The following is a 23,753-nucleotide window of genomic DNA, read 5'->3' as shown; positions in this document are numbered from 1 at the left end:
TGGGGTCGATTATCGATAGCAATTATCGTTGAGTGGAGTTGTCAAAATTACATTATGTTTTGCAACCTTCAACTGAAGTTGCGAATCTCAGTTGACGAACTGGCAATGGATTCGACTTGTCCCTCAAATTTCTTCTAATAAATGTGATGTCCTGTAAATTTTCTTCATCATCAAACAATAATTCCACTGAACTTATCATTTTAAAATAGTTTTTTTTTTGTGAATCGTGCCTTTTGAATTAATATAGAGTTCACAAGTTTGAAAAAACACTGATCGATAACACGTTTATCGACAACCCAGTTGCATAATCGACTCCTATATTGAAATAGTCGGTTGATCCATTCTTTCTGGTTTTCTAATTGAGACAATTTCGTTGTATGATTTGGATTTTGTTTGTCTTGATCCGAATCAAGTACATCGTACCGATTAACATTTTGTGGTACACCATTCATGACGTTGGAGTTTTAAACAATCAGATCATTAAATGTATTGACAATTAATGCAGAAGAGCACCAATTAAAACTGCGCAAAATAAATGAATAGTCTCAAATAAATCCGCTGTAAATTGCATGTATTTTAATTTAATTTTGTAAAATAGACTTTTCAACAAGTCTTCTGTTCGATTACTTTATTTATCCACTTTACGTATATATACACTCAGCAAAGAAAGTGTAAATACATTTATGTATATAGATTACACAATTCTTGTAGGCACTGTTTGCTGATGTAATGCAGATGCAACAATGGCTGCTTGGGTTTTCTTTAAATTGAAAACCTTTTGAGATACTATCGGATGCGTACATGTATTGAGCAAACTGCGGGCCATTTCCAATTCCCCTTGTAATGTCAACGCTACAGCTAAATTATATCTAACTACGTTCTGTGCGGCATCTAAAGATTTGACCTGCCAATCTTTAGTTTCAAAATCGAAAGTATTTAAATTGGAAACAAATGTGGGCTCTAAGTGCGGTCGGGCCTCGGTCAAATTATCCATCATTATAAACGCCTCACCAGCATACATATGTGCGAGCATTCTGAAAATATTAATACATATGTACAAGGACATTCTTTAAAATTGCGTCAGTATTGTTTTTTCTTACTTATGTGCATCAGACAGATTTTCCATTTTCAGGAGTTCTTCGGCCATCTCTAAGGCAGTGACGTAATCACCCAGCCGTAGACTTACATAACTATACGCAGCATATATAGATGACAACATTGTGTCGAACGATTCTTTTGTCACAGGTCCTGATGGATTGCAAAAGTTATTGTCTCTGGTCTTTTGCCAACTCAATTCTTGTCTCTCAGTTGTTTCGTTAATTTCATCTGTGGATGGGGGTGTATAGAGCTGAGACATATAAAAACGAGTTAAAGTTAAGGCATTTCGCAAGCTTAGGGCAGCAAAGGGCATTGTTGGTTCTGGCACTGCTGCCGATTGACTACTTTGTCTGTAAGATTATAATACGATAGTGATTCGATATTGTGAACATAAACTCAGAATTCTATAAGGTTTAGTACTTACGAATAGTCAATCCTGTTCGAAAATAATGATCTGGTCTCGGTGTTTGTTCGACATTTGTCATCCATTGATCTTTTCTTAATATTGAAGAAGAAATTTAAATTTATTAGTTCTCAAATAATCTCGGAAATGTTTTACCTACCATTTCGTATTCCATTATACAAGACTCAGCAATTCTGAACCATAATCGTGGATTGCTATGGTAGGTTTTCAACGGCACTAAGAAACACTGAAAGGCTTCTTTGGGCCTTCTTAAATGCAACATGGCAATACCCAAGTTATATAAGATTTCACACGATTTAGCTGAGCTCATATCATGTAATTCGGCACTGCGCAGGTTGGATGCAATGTGCTTATCAAAATTTATGGCATTTTGGAAGAAATTTGCGGCGATGGCATAGTGTCGTACACGCAAGTGTATCACACCCATATTATTTGCTATTAGGGTATTTAATTCATGATTGTAAATTCTGAAAATGAAGGAAATCTTTACGAGCACGATACCAAGGTTAAGTTATGCCTTACCCGCCCATGTAGGAATCCACATTAATTTTTTTTAATTGCTTAGCTGCCATTTGAAAATCTTTCATTATATAATATTGATGTGCTTTGAGTGCCGCAAATTCCGGGGACTGCAACATTTATACAGTTATTGTGCGATAAATTAATTCAATAACAAATTATTTTTTACAACTTACGCCATCTTCTGGGACTTGTATAATTTTTCGGTTTACCACGTGGGTTAATAAGGATAACAACTTCAAGGGCTTGCTAAACTTCTCTTCTAACCTTGGTGAGGAGTCTTGGGCATTGCACTCGTCTGCTGCTAATGTATTTATGTTAATACTCAAATGGCGTAGTATCTCCTCCAGGAAACAGTACGCTTTTCGAGGCTGATTAGTAGCCTGTAGCAGACGTAACATGAGAACACCAATCATTCCTATAATATTCACATCATACGAATCGATTTTATCTACAACATGTTGCAGAGTGTCTATAGCCGTCTGATACATATGCCGATGATAGTAAATAACTGCCATGTTGTATAATGGCACCGGGGACACCGGAGATAATGTTGTGATGTTAGACGTTTTTGTAGATGGACTTCTAGTTGTCTGTAAAGAATGAAGATGTGTTTGATTAAATCGTCTAAATATTAATCCTTTCACAAATTCAATTTTACATTTATCTTAAAAGAACAAGAAGTACAACAAATGAATTTTTAGAAACATCCCAGCAAAATGTTTGTGGCCAAAGAAGTCGATGAATCATGAGGGAAAGTTATATCGGACTCCATCTTTTTACGTAAAACAAATCATGATTTTTATAAGGACATGACGCAGCGACGATGCAGTATATTTTGCATCTCAATCACAGATTTGGCATTATTTCTTTGTAGTTAATAAATATACAGTTAGACAAGAAATGTATTGCAAAGAAAATTGTAAAAAAAATTCGTAATAATTTTTCGTTTATGGAAACAAATTATGTAAAAACTATCCGGTTCTTGTACAAATCTAGTCCTCAAAACAATATTCCGTCAAAATATGCAATACATTTGTAGAGATGGTATTTACCGGGTATTTATTTGGGTATTTACTATATTGAATCGCCAATACAACATCTTACACCCTATTTCTGGGTTTAGGATGTGAAATCGTTTCAAAATGGATAGTTTTATAATACTTTAAACAAGTGGGTAAATACTTGGGTAAATACCCGAGTATTTACCCAAATGATGGGTAAAAACTCTTTAACTGCCGAACCACTTGACGTAGGCTGACGAAATTTGGCTCAAACTTTCTCATATCAATAGTATTAAAGGTATTGAAAATGGAGTCCCTGGGTCCATGTTTGGTATAGCCCCCATATAGCCGTACCTCCCGATTTAAGGTATTTTTCACCTATTAGCCACATTATACAATCATATTGGCTGTAATTTGGCGCAGTGAGTCCTCAATGAGTATAATATATCCTTGCAAAAATTTGTCAACGTAGGTCCACGTTTTCTTGTAGCCCCATATAAGGGTACCCCGATTTCGAGTATTTACCCAAAAGTGGGTAAAAACTCTTTAACTGTCGAACCACTTGACGGAGGCTGACAAAATGTGGCACATATTGAGAACTCATTGTGCCAAATTTTGTCAGTCTTCGTCGAGTGGTTCGGCAGATAACGAATTTTTACCCTACATTTGGGTAAATACTCGAAATCGAGGTACCCTTATATGGGAGCTACAAGAAAACGTGGACCTACGTTGACAAATTTTTGCAAGGATATATTATACTCATTGAGGACTCACTGCGCCAAATTACAGCCAATTTGGTTGTATAATGTTGTTGTATAATGTTGTACGGCTATATGGGGGCTATACCAAAACATGGACCCAGGGACTCCATTTTCAATACATTTAATACTATTGATATGAGATAGTTTTGACCCAAATTTTGTCAACCTACGTCAAGTGGTTCGGCAGATAAAAAGTTTTTACCCTATATTTGGGTAAATACTCGAAATCGGGGTACCCTTATATGGATGCTATAAGAAAACGTGGACCTACGCTGACAAAATTTTGCAAAGATATTTTATACTCACTGAGGACTCTCTGTGCCAAATTTCAGCCAATATGATTGTATAATGTGGCTAATAGGTGAGAAATACCTTAAATCGGGAGGTACGGCTATATGGGGGCTATACCAAAACATGGACCCAGAGAACCCATTTTCAATACCAGATGTTCTTTTGATATAAATAAGATTTGAGCCAAATTTCGTCAAGCTACGTCAAGTGGTTCGGCAGTTAAAGAGTTTTTACCCATCATTTGGGTAAATACTCGGTTATTTACCCAAGTATTTACCCACTTGTTTAAAGTATTATAAAACTATCCATTTTGAAACGATTTCACATCCTAAACCCAGAAATAGGGTGTAAGATGTTGTATTGGCGATTCAATATAGTAAATACCCACAAATGGGTATTTACCCAATTTACCGATTATTTACCCATTGGGTATTCACCCACTGTCCATCTCTATACATTTGTCGTCTAACTGTATATTACATGGAATGTTTTTGAATTGATTTTTGGGTTAATTTAAAAATTGATTCTCTAGAGAGCATTTTGAGGATATCGGAGAAGTTGACATCTATTAAGGCAGGATTTTCAATGATTTGAAGACATCAGGAAATACGGAAAATTATTTAAATGAGTTGTGGTAACTTTTGAATACATGTATGTTTAGAGAGTTGGGTGTACCGGATCTACTTATTTTCTCCAAGAAAAAACGAGATTGTTTATCAACTTTGAACATCAGAACTAAAAAACACAAACGAACTGTGAATTGAAAGATTTATTTCCTATATCGGTCTGGGAAGTGTTTGGAACAGCAATCGGCACACAACAACAACAATTTGAGCAAACACTGTTGTCAGTGCATGGTTTTTCAATTGGTGAGTGGAGAGAAAAGCTCTCTTTGCTTGCTTGCGAGTAAAGAGCTGCGGAATGCTGCTTTAGAACAAAATTCCGCAGCCCTTTACTTAAATACCTAATTAACGTTGAATACTTAATTCAATTAGAAAAATATATGCCCAAAAAATCTATACTGTGAATATGGCATGACATATTTTATAACCTGTAGTTATATAGTATGGAGGGTATATTAAGTTTCTTTTTCAGTTCGTAAGCATTGGATAATCATTTGTGACCCTATAAAGTGGCGTGCACAAATGAGTACATGTTCAGTAATGTTAACGTGTTTTGTAAATAATGCAATGATAAAACAGTGAATTTTTGCCTTTGTTAGTAAATCAAAATTCTTAACGATTTGGAAGATATGAGCCTGACAAAATACGTATATTCTCTTTTTAAGGCTTCTATCGCGATACAGTGTCAGAATATGATTAATTTGTTCGTGTTGCACAGTGTTATTATTTACAAAATACATACGTTTGGACAGACCATTGAATATTCTTGATCCGGGCAAATTCTAAATCGATATATGCATGTCCGTCCGTCTGTCTGTGGTAATCACTCTATCTGATAAAATAATTGAGATATTATCTCAATTATTTGTGGACATACGTAACAAAAACTTGAAATCGGCCGAAAATATATATGGAGCAATATCCAAATCTGAACCGATTTCGATATAATTTGACACATTTATGTCTAGACCAAATTCCGTCAGACATTCCAAATTTCATTGACATTTGACATAAATAGCGTGTTTGATGCATAAAATACAATAAATCGGCCGAAAATATACATGGGAGCTATATCCACATCTGAACCGATTTCGATATAATTTGGCACATTTATGTCTAGACCAAATTCCGTCAGACATTCCAAATGTCAGCGAAATTGGGCATACATAGCGTGTTCGGTGCATAAAATATGAAAATAAATTGAATTGAATTGAAAAATTGAATTGAAAATACAGGAAATCGGCCTAAAATATATAAGGGAGCTATATCAAAATCTGAACCTATTTCGATATAATTCGGCACATTTATGTCTAGACTAAATTCCTTCAGACATTCCAAATTTCAGCGAAATTGGACATACATAGTGTATTTGGTGCATAAAATACAGGATATCGGCCGAAAATAAATATGGGAGCTATATCCAAATCTGGACCGATTTCGATATAATTTGACACATTTATGTCTAGACCAAATTCCGTCACACATTCCAAATTTCATTGAAATTTGACATAAATAGCGTGTTTGGTGCATAAAATAAAGTAGTCGGCCGAAAATATATGTGTGTAGGAGTTATATCCAAATCTGAACCGATTTGAATATAATTCGATAAATTTATGGGTCTATCTTGTATTGCCACTAAACTTGAGTTGCGTTGTCAGTTGTCTGCGCGACTGAGACGAAATGTTGTACCATTAATGTCAACTCAACTGGGTGGTCGATAAACATGTTATCGATCAGTGTTTTTTTTCAAACTTGTGACCTATATTCGCCAAAAAAAAAAAAAAATTTAAAAATAATTGCGCTTTGGACAACTCTTTTGTGTATTCTGGACAATATTTTAATATTTTGGCTGAGTTTTCGAGCAAATGTGGAAAACAACCCAAGATTGGAATATAACCTGCCCATTGAATCTTCGGATCGTCAAGTTTTATTTGCTGTCCCAAAAATGATAAGTTCGGTGGAATTATTTTTTGATGATGAAGAAAATATACAGGACATTGCATCTATTAGAAGAAATTTGAGGGACAAGTCGAATCCATTGGAATTGCCATCTGCACTGTAAGCTGATGATCACGTGGAAAGATCTGTATAATCAGTAAATTATCTCAGGTTTAAGGCGTATTTTGGATTGCCAAAGGATGCCGTAGTTTACGTTGTGGAAACGTTAAAGGATGACTTCAAAGAAAGTTACAGATCAACAGGAATACCCCCACTTTTAAAAGTGTGCGCAGCGTTGCGATTCTTGGAGGACGGAAGTTTCCAAAAGTCCCATGGTCATGTCATGTCGAGAGTATTGAAGGAAGTTGTCCACTTGATAGAGGACAAATTGGGCCAAAATTGGATCGTTTCGAAGTTGACAGAGGAGGAAAAAAAGGCAAAATAAAAACCATTTTTATTCAAAAACGAAATTCTCTGGTGTAGTTGGCTATATAGATGGATGATGTTCGTCATTTGTACTTAAACTGAACCTACTGTATTTGTCACCAAATTCATTTGCAAAAGACTTGCTGCTGTCCGCTCCAAAGGCGATAAATTCACTTATTTTGATGGACCACCACCAGTGTCGTTGAAGCTTATTTTATTTTGAGGCATTTTCTTTTTCAACTTTGCTTTAAAGTGAATCCAGACTCTGCCACTCTTCAGGTGTTCGAGGTTCATGGCTGTTTAAACTGTCTGAAATGGACCTCCACGCTTCATCCGCTGTGGCTTAGGTTTCACCAAAACTCCCGAACTCCTCGGGCTAAGTTTGGATTTTCACTCAGTTTATCAATTAATATTTCGAACTGCTGCTTTGTCGTTATTTTCACCATATTGATACACAAAATTAATTAATGATGCAAAGAATCAATAATTGTTAACAAAATGTTTATTTTTCCTTCTATTTTACTTCTTGTTTCTTCGAAAATGTTCACTGCAACTGAAAATTGGTGGTTGCTGAAAAACAGCCGCTTCGTCAACTGAGATTCGCAACTTCAGTTGAGAGTTGCCATACGTGGATAAATTTTGACAACTGGCAACGCCACTCAACGATAATTGTTATCGATGATCGACCCCTTATTTCTACATCAAATTCGGTCACAAATACCACATTTGGAGATTGTTTATGTAACAGTTCTAAAGATATTTGCATACAAAATCTAATTTGTTTGGAGGTACCTCCGGTTTTGATGCTATAACTCCAGATCAACACGGAATTTCAAAAAATTATATAGCCTATTTTCATTCGATACCCCGACTAAGATAAAATATAAAGGAATGACTATAGGGTCGATTATGCATTGCCACTAAACTTGAGTTGCGTTGTCAATTGTCAGCACAACTGAGATGAAATGTTGTATTGCTGATGTCAACCCAACTGGATTTTTTGCGGAGGGAAGTTTCCAAAATCTACATTGTCGAACGTATTGAAGGAAGTTAGCCACTTGATAGAGCACAAATTGGCCAAAATTTTTTCAGAAAAGTTATACGCTATGTGTTTGGTATTAAATTGCATGAGCATACCCGTGTATTGCAATGTGCATATACTTTTCTGGGGTGTTCATTTCGTGATTATATTAACCTCCGCTTGGTTCTACAATTCTATAAAATTATGAAAACGTCTTCTCCTGCAGTTCTTGTTAATGAATTTTCATTCATCAACTCGACTCGCAATATTCAAATCGATATCCCTTTGGTTCATTCGGTTATCTATGAACAATCATTCTTTGTTCGAGTTTATCGTTTTTGGAATTATTTGCCTACCCCTCTTAAATTATTTTCGTACTCATATAACTCGTTCAGAGACAAACTCTTAGGTTACATTAATGGTCGTTTGATCCCAATAAATTGATAAGAAGTTTTTTCACATTTTGATCTAGCTAGCTGCCATAGGACCATCATATTGTCTTTTATTTTTAAGCAATGTTCATCTGGCTGGGGAGCCTAATATATAAAATGATTTTATATAAATTCTTATGAAATATATGGATTATTTAGTTATTTAATTATAACTTTAGCATAGAATTTTCTGTACAATGCATTATTAATTGGCCTTATAAGGCTTCCTATGTATTGATATTTATAATAAATGAAATGAAAATTGGATCGTTTCGAAGTTGAAGAAGACAAAACAAAAAAAATGTTTATTCAAAAACGAAATTCCCTGGTGTTGTCGGCTGTATAGATGGAACCCATGTACACATTGGATTTGCACTCAACTTATCAATTACTATTTCAAACTGTTGTTTTGTTGTTATTTTCACCATATTTTTTTGATACACAAAATTAATTAATCATTCAAATAATCAACAATTGTTAAGAAAATGCTTTTTTCCGCTCAATTGTACTCCTTGTTTCTTCTAAAATATTCACTGCAACTGAAAATAACTGCTTGCTGAAAAATAGCCGGTTCGTCAACTGAGATTCGCAACTTCAGTTGAAGGTTGTCATACATAAAGTAATTTTGGCAACTTGCAACTCCACTCAACAATAATTGCTATCGATAATCGATCCCTATAATTATATTAACTTAAAGGTTAACATTAATTAAATATTTAAATACATAAATACAGGATATACGAATACGTTCTCAGTCCGTTCTGCGCTGTGAAGGAGTTTAAAAGGTATATTGCAGGAGGTACCACTCCTCCTATATCCTTTCCGACTATAAGTGCTCCTACGTAGGTCACATTTAAAAAAATTTATATACTCTTACACTCCTGAGTCTACTCTCCCCTTTAAAGGAGAGAATTAAATTAGAAACAACACTAAGTGTGAGTACCATATGTTGATGACACTTGATGGGATTAATTCCTTCCAACCAATTGTGACACCTTAAATTACTCTTAGGATAACTCCCACTTATATTGATAATTTTTACTCCAATAATGATTTAGATATGTCATACGTACGTATGCCCGGAATCCTATGCAAATGCATATATGGTTAGGATGGTTGTAGAAAAAATCTGATTAGACAGAAACTCGTTTTATTACAAAATAAAACAAATTAGGCCAAGAAATTTTTGCAAATCGTGCATATTTTGACATATTTTTACACATCTGCATAAAATGAGCATATGCAAAAATATATTTAAGAATTTTTGGTCTAAATATCCTTGGGGGTAAAAAACTTTCCACCTAAAATGTGTCGGTTTAGGTTCATGCCTTCATATAGCACCCATAGAACGATACCTCCCGATTTTCGGTATTTTGAAGGTTGTGGCTGTTGTTATACATTTCTCTATTTTATTGACTTGTCTGAAGATAATTTTAAACAGAAAAATTGTACACTCAAACATTTTTGTACCTATTATATATTCCTCCTAGATTGCGATTTTAAATTACCTGCAACCTGCATTGTTTCTGTTAAAGGTAATGTTTCTATACATTGTTTCATAAACATTTTTTTGTTGCATGCATTTTGTCTAGTCTTATTTCTTCAATGTCTTTGACGTAACCTACATGAAAATCGAAATTCCGTTTTTGATGGAAGCATATACATAAAGCTAAAATACATGCTCTGGCACGAACTTTGGAGGTTTTAGACCACCAAAATGTCTGAAATTTGCTATTTAATTATCGTTGGGGGTATAAAACTTTCCACCTGAAATTTGTCGGCATAGGTCCTCGTCTTCATATAACCCCCATAGAATGGGACCTCCCGATTTTCGGTACTTTGAAGGTTGTGGCCTCAATATCCCACCGAAATGACTAAAATTTTGTATTAAGCCTTCCTTGGGGTAAAAAACTTTCCACCTAAAATTTGTCGGTTTAGGTCCACGTTATTATTCCTAAGAATAATTTGGCGCATATTTTGGCCTAATAAAATATCCAACAACGAACTCTGGACAAAATCTAATGAACTACCCATTGGCAAACAACTAATGAAGATAAAGTGTAGCTGGGTGGGGCCACTCTTCGTAAACCCACAAGGCAACAGAAGTCGTGAACGTCCAAAGGATACATGGCTGAAAAATTACTTTATTAATTTCTAAATAATACCTTTATTTCATTTTTTTATTTGCCAGATGATTGTCGTAAAAGTACGTCGACTGTCAGTTTTGATTGATGGTGTGTACTCCCCTTTAGAGTAGCTATGATATTTAGATGGATTCTTTGTAAGGCCAAAACCTAAAACTTTGCGTGTTGCGTGTGCGTTCAAAAAACAAAATACATGTACACCAAGACCTCGCTTTGGTTCGTTGTTTAGTTAATACCTATTTTCATTTCACTATGCGTCGTACGATTTTCGATGTTGCGTTGTTTTAAGTTTGAGTGTCTTATTTTTTATATCCTCCACCATAGTATGCAGGGTATATTGAGTTTGCTTTTTCCGTTTGAAGCGCATTGAATTATTCATTTGCGACCCTATAAGCTGATTTAGCCATATCCGTCTTTCCGCCCGTCCCTTTGTTGTAATCGCGATATCTTCCGAATGATTTGAGATAGAGAATTTTGTGCACATGTGTATTTTGTCTGAACTTAGATCAAGTTCGAAGATGAGCGAGGTCTTGGTGTATTTCAAATTAATATTTGGTCTGTTCCTGTACTGCAAGAATCTACTAATGTTGACTACTTTTTTTTCGATAACATAAAGGAAAAAATGTTATCGTAGTAAAAAGTAGTAGCTTCTTGCTGGTTCTGGAACAGAGAAATTGTTTTTTTAAACGCACACGTTATAGGGTTTGGCCTAATTATATAAATAGGCCTCAAAATTATAAAATGGCTTCAATAACAAAGCAAGTAAAATAAATAAAAATGTATAAGTTTTCGTTGGTGGCTGGGCTTCGGTCGGGATTTTAATACATTCACATATGGACAGAGTCTGCAACCGGCTACGCCCTATTTTTTTTGGCATAAGTTGAATATACGGACTGGATTCGGATCGATGATAAAAAAATTTCGGTTTGAAGGAAAATTTTGTTCGCGTTTACACGCGGGTTTACACGCGCACGCCCGATTTTTTTGACATTTTTACCACAGGTAAGTCTCGTTGCCCTGATCACAAAAATGTATATATCGTCTAGATATCGGGAAGTATGGACCCGAGATATAGGCCATTAAAGTTTCAAATTTTCTTTTAAATTATAATTTTCTTTTGCAATAGCCGGCCTTCGCCCGGGGATTTAGACTTTCTCCTATGGACAGGGACAAATCTAGGGAACGGGAACAAAAATTTATTTTAAATTATAAATGTTTCTCTAATTAGCCGGCCTTCGGCCGGGGATTTAGGACTTTCTGCTATGGACAAGTGCAAATCTAGGGAATGGAAACAAAACTTTTTTTATATTATTAATTTTTCTCTAGTTAGCCGGCTTTCGGCTACATATTTTTGGAACTTTAAAGGCCTATATCTCGGGAAGTATGGACTACATCTAGACGATATATGTATATATTTTTGTGATCAGGGCAACGAGACCTACCTGTGGTAAAATCGGGCGTGCGCGTGTAAACCCGTCTTAAGCCGAGATTTGTTCCTGTCCTGTCTTAAATCCCCAGCCGAAGGCCGGCTATATATGAAAAAATTTCGATTTAAACTAAACATATCGTCAAAACCAAGGGATTTTTTGAACTTTCGGAGCCTATCTCTCGGGAAGTATGGACTTCCTGCCCATGAGATATATATATTGGCGTGATCAGCACTGTAAGCCCTGTCTGTGGTAAAAACATCAAGTCGATCCGAATCCAGTCCAAACATTCATCCTGCTCCACCTCGAACCTATGATTATGATTCTACTAGGTTTTATTTTGATACAACAACCAGTATATGACATCCTCTAATAGGTATAACATTTTTTGTAGATTTCTCGCGATAGAAACGTTATTGTCCCATGATTTGGACGATTAAAAAATCTCACCTCATTTTTATGTAGTTCTTTAAGCCCTTTCAATAAATCCATATAGTTCCTACACTTGCCCTTGAAGAACTTTGCTACCATTTGGTTGTGGTAAGTTTTATTGTCTTTCCCTTTTAGATTCTCCAGCTGTTGCAAGATTCCGATGCATTCATCGTAATTACCCCTGCAAATGGAAGAGGACTCATTTAATTTTTGGGAAGGTGGAAAGGCTCTAGCAATTACACACAAATCAAATGCATCACTTGCTTTTGTTAACAAGCGGTAGTCAAGCGCCTCAGAAGTTCCAGAAATTTCCACGGACTCAGTTGTTTCCATTTTGTTTGATATTGTTTATAATAAATAAAATAATAAATAATTTTGTTTTTACAGTTTACAGTGGAATAACTTATTTCTCCTCCGGGCCAGACAACGAAGTCGACCGATTTTTTTTGGCTCGCTCGCTTACGTCTATGCAAGCCAATCGGCGGCGGCGCGCCGCCTGTTTTACCGACTCGCGGCTAAATTTCAGCTTACTTAGCCCCGGGCCACACTAATGGGGTTTCTACACGGTATGTTTTTTGCATGAATATGTAAAAAACATACCGTGTAGAAACCCCATAACAGTAATTTCACTGAAATGTTTACATGATAGTAAAAGAAAATGTAAAATAAAATGGTCTGATTGTTTCATACGAATATTGCAACAACGGAAAATTGCAGAACACATGAAATCGTGTACACTAGTCAAATGAAATCTCATCTGGATTTCATTTGACGTTTAACCTATGGATTTGACAGTTGAAATTATGAACGCAAGCGGTCACTATTTAAAGGCTTTTTCATGTGGTTGTTGTAGCGCAACGAACATCGCCTTAATAAGGCAAAAATAAAAATCCCTAACCTAAAATCTATAGAAATTACGCGGTTTTTCGGTTTTGTGGACGTGAGAAAGTAGTTGTGAAAAGTAGTTTGTTAAAAATAAAAAGGTTTTATTGCATTGCTGATGACAAATTAACTATAGTATCGATAGCAATCGATATTTTAAAATATTATATCGAAAATATTTAATGTTGGGAATATCGATGGTTTGCCAGCTCTACAAAACTCTATCTCTCTAAATATAGGTCTGTACGATAACTCAAAAGTTTGTAAAAATTTGTACAAACTTTTACAAAATGCTGTTCGAACTTGTTCAGTAAAAGAGAAATGAGAATTACTTGCAAGTAGTTGCAAGAACTTGAAAATAATTTTTACTTGCGAAGTTATCGAACAGGCCTTATATCTTCGTTCCAGTACTTTTTAACCCTGCGTTTACAAATGCCAGTATTGGCAAGACCAAGGCATATTCATATAAGGTAAATGCATGAATTACAACAACTAACAAATTTACAAAAACAACATTGTTGTTATTGAAAATTAATTGTCAAAGATAAATATTGAATAATAGGGTCGTTCCAAAAATTTGTTCAGGAAAAACATAAATACATTTTGAAAATCCTCTAAATTAGAACAAATTTTAATCAAAATGTAAATATAAAGCATTCAGAACTGTATAAGGTCATTGTTATTACACGTTTACTGTGAAAAGAAGAACTTTATGGTAGCAAATTTCGAAGTCTCAAATTTCATGAGTAGACCCTATTACATTTTGAAAACTAAATTTACAAAAAAAAGTAAGAATACAGCTGATTGTCACTTCTACCTTGTATAAATATGCCTTGGGCAAGACAATAGCAGAAATACAAACCTTTTTCACAAATACATTTATAAATTTTTAAATATGTATAGAGAAAAGTACGAATGTATTGATGAAAATGGTTTGTAACTTTGCTATTGTCTTGCCAATACTGTCTGTGTGTAAACGCCTAGTAATGAGCAATCTGTTGAAAATGAGTCCAATGCCAAGTTTACACTTTACACAGCTGATCGAACATGAATTTTCAAATCAAGTTTTTGCAAATTGAATTAATCATCAAAAATATACGACAATATAGAATTTTACAACTTTCTTTGGAAAATTATAGTAAAATTATCTATATATCGTATTATTTGTGTATGAAAAAATAAAAAAATGATTTTATCGTTGAGACATCGTTATAATAAATTTTGATAGATAAAAGTTGTGCTCAGATCCTGCACAATATTAGTAATTGCAGTAGTTTTCCCGTTTAGTGCTAAAAATACGTTCCCGTAATCCGAAATCAAGTAATACTTGCACATATCTTCAAACAAAAATCGCGCCGAATAACACCCTCTTCTCCTGTTTACTGTCATACACTTTTGGCCTAGTAGAAACTAGCAGCAAACATGTTCATTGGTATCTAATATGATAGCTGATACCATGGTAGAATAAAGTAAAGGTAGGCCACAGCTCACACCTGATTACAATTTTTTTCTTTTTATGGCCTAATCTGTCAAAAGCAGGGTTGACATTTTGTACTGTTTTTTAGAGTTGTGTAGTTCCGGAACGAACTAGTTCCAAGGAACTATTCCGGACAAGGAACTATTGGAACTATATCCGGCTCTTTCATTTATATAGTTCCTTTAGTTCATATAGTTCCAGCCGTGCATATAATTCCTTTCATTTATATAATTAATTTTCTTTCTTCGATCTTTCACGTTTGGTTCCTTCATCATTCAGATGCGGCCACATTGTTAAATAAATGTAAATTACATCCTCGTTACATTGCTGCAATTTATTTATTTTTATGTCAATTCATCCACCAAAAAATGAAAACAAAAAGAAAGAGAAAGATGCGTTAAACTACTTAATTCTCGGAACTATTTGGAATGAAGGAAATAAAAAGAACGAGGAACGAGAAAGATGCATTGAACTATAACGGTCCCGGAACTATTTGGAATGAAGGAAATAAAAAGAACATGGAACGAGAAAGATGCATTGAACTATATCGCTCTCGGAACTATTTGGAACTATGGAACTATATTACGGAACTAGTTCCTTTTGGCAAAAGGAACTAGAAAGATCGATCCGCTCCAGGAACTATATTGCCCAACTCTACTGTTTTTGTCATTATGCAATCATAAAGGTAGATGTATCGCTGAATTGTTCCAACAAAAAACTTCTGCTTTAACACTATACCTTAAAATTGAAAACAAGGACAAAAATGTGTATACGCGTGCCATAATAAAATTGTTGTTTTTTTTAGCAAAACTTACGAATGAAAGTTTTATCAAATATTGATATTAATTTAAATTTGTTCCAAAAGTACGGGAATGTAAAAATTAAAATTTTTGTAAAAATTCTGCTGAAATTTATCTGCAAATCGGATGCCAGCAATCACGATGTCAGATTAGCCAAACTTGTCAAGTAGAAAATAAGTGAATGACATTTTTTCACTGTCATAAGTTTGGGAAGAACTTTTGCTGTTTTTGGAACACTTTACCAACAAGAATATTCTGGAGCCTAGCTAAAGAAATGTTTTTACACTATATGGCACTTTTAACATATAAAAAGTGAAGCTCTAAGTTCCATATGTTTTTGTAATACGGGATAGCTATGCTGGTACATCTACCATTATTATTGTACCATGCCATTTGAGGTTTTAAGCCATGGCTGCAGGGTGGCATTTCTCAGTGATTTTCATACCTGGCCTACCTCTCCTTTATTGTACCAAGGCTGATACGTTGATTTTGACATTTATGCTGGAGTTTTTGCAATTTCCGTCATTTTTACGTTTCCGTATTTTTTAAGAAATTTGTATGGGGAAGCAATTTTTGACAATTCGCTCTTTTCTCTAACATTACCATTAAAAAAGTACGGGATGGAAAATGGAAATGGAAAATAGCATTGCAACAAAGTAATTTAATATTTGTTCACATTGCTTACAAATTTTTGGTTTGTTCCAGAACTTCAAGAAACTACTGATTTTTACTATTTTTTTCCGATAACATAAAGGGAAAAATGTTATCGTAGTAAAAAATAGTAGCTTCTTGCAGGTTCTGGAACAGAGCATTTGATACTAAAATTTTTTGTTGCAGCAATTGTTTATTGTGATACGTGAAAAGTGTTGCAACTTTTGGTACTTTTTTAGGCAAAAACAGGGTTGTATATCATGTGTACTGTGATTTCGATGTTGATTTCGCTGAAATCACGAAATGAGATGATTTCATTTTTGTATGCGAAATCATGATAAATTTTGCTTGATTCCGCGCGAAATCACGAAACGCCTTCGAAATCACGAAACGACGCCAAATGTAAACTAAGCACTACACACACATTTTTCCAAAATTAACGGGAACGGAAAAATGGCAGAAACGTCAAAAAAACTGGAACAAATGTCAAAGTCGGCGTGTCAGCCAATCGGAAGCCGGCAAACATGTTGCACATTTTTGCTCGCTCAAATTTGTCGTGTAGAAAGTTTCTAAAGAGAGAGCCATTCAGCGCCATTTTTGTTCAAAGAGAACTGAAGATTTTGCAACTTTTTTGGTGTATGGCAATGGAGGGCAAATTGCGAGAGATTCATGTATTTTTTACACTTTTGTGTATGAGGCCGAGCATTTCTACCCAACCATGGCAGAACTACCAGGTAGTGGTATCACACCAGCTGATCGAATATGAAAAGTCAAATCCCTTTATAAAAAATTATTTTTGTTGTAATTTCTCCAACAACACAAAGAAAGTTTTGACATAACATATTCAAAATATTACGATGCCACTACCTGGGTAATTGTGCCATGTACCCAACAGTGGTGTATGGGAACGCAGTTCGGGGAAAAATGTTCAAAATGTGTAAAAACTTTTTAGTACTGGAACGAAGCTTATATTAAGTGGGGGTACACACGATCAGTTTTGACTGTCAGTTTTGTTCAAATGATCGGTTGCTTGCCAGTGTGACCGCTAATTTTTGTCAGTCATCAGGCAACCACAAAATATTTTGTGGTTGCTGGACGGTTGGACAGTTATCGATAATCCCGAAAAATCGACAGTCAAAACTGATCGAGTGTAACGCAGGTTCGAGTGTACCCTAGTGCTGGCAAACCATCGATATTCCCAACATTAGATATTTTCGATATAATATTTTAAAATATCGATTGCTATCGATATTATCATTAAGTTGTGAACACCATTAATTTGGAGATGAAAATGGCGGAAATGTCAGTGCTTTTCTTGGGATTTTGTACAAGTAGTTCACAGAAATGTAAAGGAGAATAAACAATTGCTTTTATTTTATAAAAATATTAGAAAAAATACATTCTACTTTTTCAAAATTTTGTTTACAATATAAGCTATGTTCCAGAACTAAAAAGTTTTTACAATTTTTACCACTTTTACACATTTTGCGTTCCCGTACACAAAATTTATATGAAAATCGTTTACGACTTTTACAACTTTTACGACTTTTACCACTTTATAAAGTACGCGAACAGGCCAATAGACATTTACTCGTTGACTGTAATAATTGTACCATGCTCCAATAGTCGTCTACGACTTCTCGCCACTTTTACTTCTAATAGTCGATTTTTCTACAATCGATCTACGTATCCCTATTTTTCTTGATTTGCTGTATTTTTCTCTGAGTTATAATTAAATTTTGAAGATAATTGAAATTTGTCATTCTCTGTAGTCGACGAAATTATTAAAAAGCTTAATTCAATATTATTTGGACTTATAAACTTCCAAGGAATCGTGTCCAAAACAATTGGGCGTATAACAAATCACGATTTTTGAAATTTCTGGAAAAACAAGTATTGACACCAAATCAAGTCAATAACAAAAAAACTTGTAATATGTAATTGTTGTTGTACTACTCATTTCATTTTAGCAAAACAAAGGAAAGTCGGAAAGTCTTACAAATATCACAGATATGATGGTGGAATCTGATGGAACTACAGATGCAACTCGCCGCCTCAATGTGAAGAAACAAACATTAGACGATGCGTATGCAGTCCCCGCGAATTTCCTGGAAATTGATGTCGTCAATCCACAGACGTCCATGACGGCGGGTAAAAAACGATATACAGATTATGAGGTTAAAATGAGGGTGAGTATTCATATTCCCATGATCATATTCCATGACCAAATATCCACTCATTTGGAAAGGGGAGTGGCATTCGTTTGCTAAATGTACTGCAGACAACATAAAAAATACTGGTGGGCGTACATGTAGATAAGTTAGAATGGCTTGACCATTGTTCAATTTTTCTGAAATGTTCAAATTGTAAAGCATACTGATAAAAAACAGCTTTATGCTGGCCGGCGTTTGTTTAGATATGTGTACCAAAATGTCTGGTGCATATCAGAACGCGAATTTTTTTTGATATAAATGTAATGAAACAAATGAAATATTAGTCATCACGCTCAGACCCGCGTTCGCAGTCTGTTACCGTATGATCAATGAAATTAGTCCGCAAATACAGTGGTTCAATAATGTGATCGGGGAATAACTGAGAGTCTTATAACTGCTTCACTAACAAGAACTGCTTTCCTTCCAGAATTTTTATGTATACATACTTCGCGATATATAGGCTTCGAATGTTCCGCACTTAGACTTAAGTTATATGGTCCCATGCGTTTTTACCTGTCTGATGACCCTCCATGACGGAATTTTTTATCACTGAACTTTATTACATTCAATACTGTTAGTCTATTATTAGCCGCAAAAGTCATAAAAATGCATAATGACCGCAAACATTTTATGGTTTTATAGTACTGATTTTCCCGTTGCAATACATTTATTGTCACCCCCAAGTAGTAGTTAATTCTTAACTTTGACCGTATTTGTTATAAATCGCAAATAACCTTTACATATTTTGAAGGAATATTGTTGTAAGGACCTATAGCAAGAGATTTGCACAAAAAACCGTATAGTTTTTACATAATTTGTTGCCATAAACGAACAATTAATATGAAAGTTTCTACAAATTTGGTTTTTGCAATACATTTGTTGCCTAACTGTATACCATTGGCAGGAAGTCCATACTTCCCGAAATATATGCTCCGAAAGTTCAAAAATTCCATTGGTTTTAACGATAAGTTTAGTTTAAATCGATTTTTTATATAGCCGGCCTTTGGCCGGGGATTTATGACTTCCTCCTATGGACAGGAACAAATCATAGCTAACGCGAACAAAATTTTCCTTTAAATCGAAATTTTTCATCATCGATCCGAATCCAGTCCGTATATTCAACTTATGCCATCGTCTTTAATTTTTTTGTTCAAAAGATTGTATACACAAAGTTAACATCCTGACTACTTCGAGGTATGAATGCCTTATATATACACTTTTTGGGCCGATCCTCTTACATATAGGGCTAATGGAAATTGGCTTAACCTATTGGGGTCAAGGATCAAAATACACAAATTTAAGGGGTACAAATCATTATACATGTATTGTTCGAGTTAACAGCCTGGTTTCTGTACGTGGAAAGAAGAATGTGTGCGAATGAAACACGCCCAAACTTTATTTTTCGAAACAATTTTACCTTTGCTTTTGCTTCAAAACAATAAACCAATTTGACAATAGTTTGGACATGTTTCATTTGCACACATTGTTCTTTCGACATACAGAAACAGGCTGTTAAACAACTCTAATCACACATTTAACGTGTTCTAAGTTGTCAAAACACCTGTTTCTAGTGCAAGAGTAAAATGCGTTTAATTGCTCAATTTATTTATGTCCACAAGGACAATAGCCTGTTATTGGCTACAATCAAAGGTCTTTTTCAATTTTAATTTATTTCCATTTTATAATGCCCAGTCTTTCAACCTTAGGGCTGTATACTACATTTGAATTTAAAATAATAAATTGCATGACTAATGAGCTTAAAATTAATAAGGAAAGGCTGTTAAACTACTCCAATCAAAACAAAATACTCATCATAATAAAGGGTAAAAAAACATATAAATTTGCATCTCCTTACAGAAAACATTTGATTTAAATGCATGAATTAAAACTACTCCAGCAAGGAGTGGGAGGGATGTTCAACTACTCCAAACAAAACATACAAGGTTTAAGAATTGATTGTATTAAAATGGTAAAATATATAAGTTATATAAAATAAAAAAATCGTATAAAAAATTTTTTTGATTGAGTTGTGACTACTCCACAACAATATTCAATATAAAAAAGGAAAACAGTTAATGGAATTTGAACTACTCCAACAACTTTTGATTTCAAACAAACTTCAAATCGATTGAATTTACTATTATCAACCAAAATATTTACAGTATTGGTCGTAAATTCAACTAAAAATATTTTTATTGTACTTTTTCCTCTACACTCCTATTTTTTTAACAAAAAATTTGAAGACGATTTATAATGTTGATGTAAACAGTAAATAATTTGAAACAAATTACCACATTTCTGTTAATGAATTCCCTTTTCTATTATTTTGAACACAGCTGTATGCTGGATGACTATTTCGGGAAAATTAACAATATTTCCACTATATTGTAAATGGACTTGCTATTTCCGCAATAAAATTGTTTTTTATTTTCACAAACATAAATCAACGAAAAATTAAAAACAGATGATTGATTGTTTTCAGGAAGAAGAAGAAGACTTGCAAATGTTTGCTAGAAGAAATTTGTCCAGCAAGAATTGGCAAACTCTCAGTGAAAGAATTGTCAAAATGTCTCTCTCGAATTGTTCTCTTTTGCTAGTTTTTTGTGTTAACAGACGACTTCCAGCAACAATTGGTACAAATTGTTACAAATTTTAGGGTAACCAGACAGACCTAATGTGTGCGTTCATGAATGCAGCAAAATGACACATCTCTTTTTGACAATGTCAGTGTTGCCACACATATTTACTTCATCTTTTTATGATATTGTCATTTTTTGCATTGTAAATACTGCATTTATGAAGTCACCCTATATTTTCGAGTAGCTATGATATTCATGTGGATTCTTTGTAATTATATTTAAATTGGCCATAGAATTGTAAACTGACTTCAATTGCAAAGTAAATAAACAAAAAAATTATTATTTCGATGTATTACAAACGAAAAAATAATATACCCTCCATACTATGGTGAAGAATAAAAAAATCTGCTGAGAACGTTTGGTAGATTTCTTTATAAAGTATCTTTATAGCGGTATTTTTGGGTTCTATAACTGGTAGACAACTTAAATAAATCGAGAAACCAGATATATTTATTTAAGTCAAACATTTTGCTTGCTTATTATAGGTGCTATGTTGTCGATTTGCTTTATAGTAGATTGTAGCAATAGTTTTCGTTTTTGTTTTAGCATCCCGTCCTTAATACTTTTAAGCTACTATATTAAGTCAAACAATGTGTTATATTAACATAAAATGTAGTATACAGCCCTAAGGTCGAAAGACTGGACATTAGAAATTGAAAAGTATACATAAATATTTAAATTAAAACACTATGCAAATTGTTATAAAAACAAAAGAAAAATATATTTTGTGGTCGGAAACCTGTTTAAGGCCCGTCCGGGCCGTATGAACCACGAGTTGCACCAGCCGATCAACATCGACATAATAGTAAAAGGTATCGGCTTAAAACGATTGTGTTGACTGGCCCATGTCTGTAGGATGGATGAAGATGCCCCCACCAAAAAGGCATATGAATACGAATCATTTGACGGTATGGCATCCAAAATTGGAGAAGCAAAGTAGAAGATCGGAGCGTACGGAAATCTATTCTTAGTTCAGATTATGTAATAAATGTTTTGTTTAGAAAGTCTTCTTCTTTCTTTTAGTTGGCTTGTATTCATATGCCGGTAGCATCTGTAACCGTCCTAGTTGTATCCTTTATTGTCGGTATCAACATCCCTATTTGTTATACTTGTATATTGTATATCATCAATATTTGTCATCATACATTAATTCCTAAATATCTGTTTTATTACGTTTATTACTAGAAGCCATTGTTCAATATTATTTTTTTTTTCTTCTTTTTAGACAAACCTTCCTGTCTTCAAAGTAAAAGATTCGAGTGTACGACGTCGTTATAGTGATTTTGAATGGTTACGGAATGAATTGGAGCGTGATAGTAAAGTAAGTAGTCGACGCATTCCAATTTAAAAATAAATGTATTTTATGTTGTATTTTGATTGTCCACCAGATTGTTGTGCCGCCATTACCTGGCAAAGCCTGGAAAAGGCAAATGCCATTCCGAAATGATGAAGGCATTTTCGACGAAAACTTTATCGAAGAACGTCGCAAAGGCTTGGAGGCCTTTATCAACAAGATTGCGGGTCACCCTTTAGCCCAGAATGAGAGATGTTTGCATATGTTCTTACAGGAGACAACAATCGATAAAAATTATGTTCCCGGTAAAATACGCAACACTTAAAAGTCTTCAGGAAAACGAACAAACCTGAATATAATATATATAGTAAAACAACTTTACAATAAACTAGCAAAAATACAATGTTACGTTTTAAGAAAAGAAATTGAGGAGAGTTGACACTGTGTTTTTGGCGAAGTCACTGATCTTTACCGCGCTCAGCAACAATGGTGGAATTAATAAATTAATCGAACAATTAAAAAAAATATATATATATTTCCATTATTGTCTTTTTTAATTTAAGGTATTCTAATCTACATTTTATATATATTTTCGAATTCCAATGTTATAATAAAATCAATCTAAGTATAGCTGTCTTGAAAAAATATATTAAATATACAGAAGCTAATAAAATATGTTTTCAAAATGAATCTGGATACCGATATTTGTTGTATCTTGAGAGTTTATTTTGCATATTTGACAATTGGAATCCAAATATCAAAGTCCTAACTTGCAACGTCTAATTATATACCCTCAAATTGCATCTACAAATATAATTATTCGTGCCAGTTTTTAAAGGGATAATAATAAGTAGGTCAACATGGACCGACCATGTAACAAACTAGTAGTGGGATTCTCTAGCGCATTCTTTCCAGGGTTTTAAAAGCATCTAAAAACATTAGCATTAGCTGTACACTTCAACTGCTATGTTTGGTTTACATTCGGCGTCTTTTCGTGATTTCGAAGGCGTTTCGTGATTTCGCGCGGAATCAAGCAAAAATTATCATGATTTCGCATACAAAAATGAAATCATCTCATTTCGTGATTTCAGCGAAATCAACGTCGAAATCACAGTACACATGATATACAACCCTGTTTGTGACTGAAAAATTACCAAAAGTTGCAACACTTTTCATGTATCACAATAAACAAGGTAGATGGTCAATTGCTGCAATAAAAAATTTTAGAAACAACATTTTTAAACAATGTGAAAAAAAT

At 34.2% G+C, this 23,753-nt stretch overlaps 2 protein-coding genes across 2 annotated transcripts; one reads left to right on the top strand and one right to left on the bottom strand.

The window, feature by feature from the left end:
• Positions 1 to 554: 554 nt before the first annotated feature.
• On the bottom strand, positions 555 to 13,073 carry Not10 (CCR4-NOT transcription complex subunit 10). The gene is made up of 8 exons (XM_073963030.1): positions 12,784 to 13,073; positions 12,558 to 12,720; positions 2,218 to 2,634; positions 2,045 to 2,151; positions 1,662 to 1,989; positions 1,523 to 1,596; positions 1,101 to 1,448; positions 555 to 1,034 (listed from the first exon to the last, which is right to left on the bottom strand). The coding sequence occupies exons 1-8, from the start codon at positions 12,870 to 12,872 to the stop codon at positions 695 to 697; spliced, it is 1,866 nt and encodes a 621-aa protein (XP_073819131.1). The 5' UTR covers positions 12,873 to 13,073; the 3' UTR covers positions 555 to 694.
• Positions 13,074 to 17,973: 4,900 nt separating this feature from the next.
• Positions 17,974 to 23,182, top strand: Snx3 (sorting nexin 3). Its single transcript, XM_073963056.1, has 4 exons — positions 17,974 to 18,242; positions 18,320 to 18,538; positions 22,427 to 22,522; positions 22,590 to 23,182. Exons 2-4 carry the CDS (start codon positions 18,362 to 18,364, stop codon positions 22,818 to 22,820), a joined length of 504 nt encoding a protein of 167 aa, XP_073819157.1. The 5' UTR covers positions 17,974 to 18,242; positions 18,320 to 18,361; the 3' UTR covers positions 22,821 to 23,182.
• The last annotated feature ends 571 nt before the right edge of the window (positions 23,183 to 23,753 follow it).

The sequence above is a fragment of the Musca autumnalis genome, unplaced genomic scaffold (genome assembly GCF_047663935.1).
Source record: "Musca autumnalis isolate F117 unplaced genomic scaffold, ASM4766393v1 scaffold_1, whole genome shotgun sequence".
NCBI classification, from domain to species: Eukaryota; Metazoa; Arthropoda; class Insecta; order Diptera; family Muscidae; genus Musca; species Musca autumnalis.
This window is presented reverse-complemented; position numbering and strand designations above follow the sequence as displayed.

Bases quoted from the DNA above. Each gene is read 5' to 3' on its own strand.
- Not10 (XM_073963030.1), bottom strand. From the start codon at position 12,872: ATGGAAACAACTGAGTCCGTGGAAATTTCTGGAACTTCTGAGGCGCTT. The intron at 1,597-1,661 runs GTAGGTAAAACA...TTCAATATTAAG, and splicing joins GTATAATGGAATACGAAATG to AAAAGATCAATGGATGACAA. The intron at 1,449-1,522 runs GTAAGTACTAAA...ATAATCTTACAG, and splicing joins TCGAACAGGATTGACTATTC to ACAAAGTAGTCAATCGGCAG.
- Snx3 (XM_073963056.1), top strand. From the start codon at position 18,362: ATGATGGTGGAATCTGATGGAACTACAGATGCAACTCGCCGCCTCAAT. The intron at 18,539-22,426 runs GTGAGTATTCAT...TCTTCTTTTTAG, and splicing joins ATTATGAGGTTAAAATGAGG to ACAAACCTTCCTGTCTTCAA. The intron at 22,523-22,589 runs GTAAGTAGTCGA...ATTGTCCACCAG, and splicing joins AATTGGAGCGTGATAGTAAA to ATTGTTGTGCCGCCATTACC.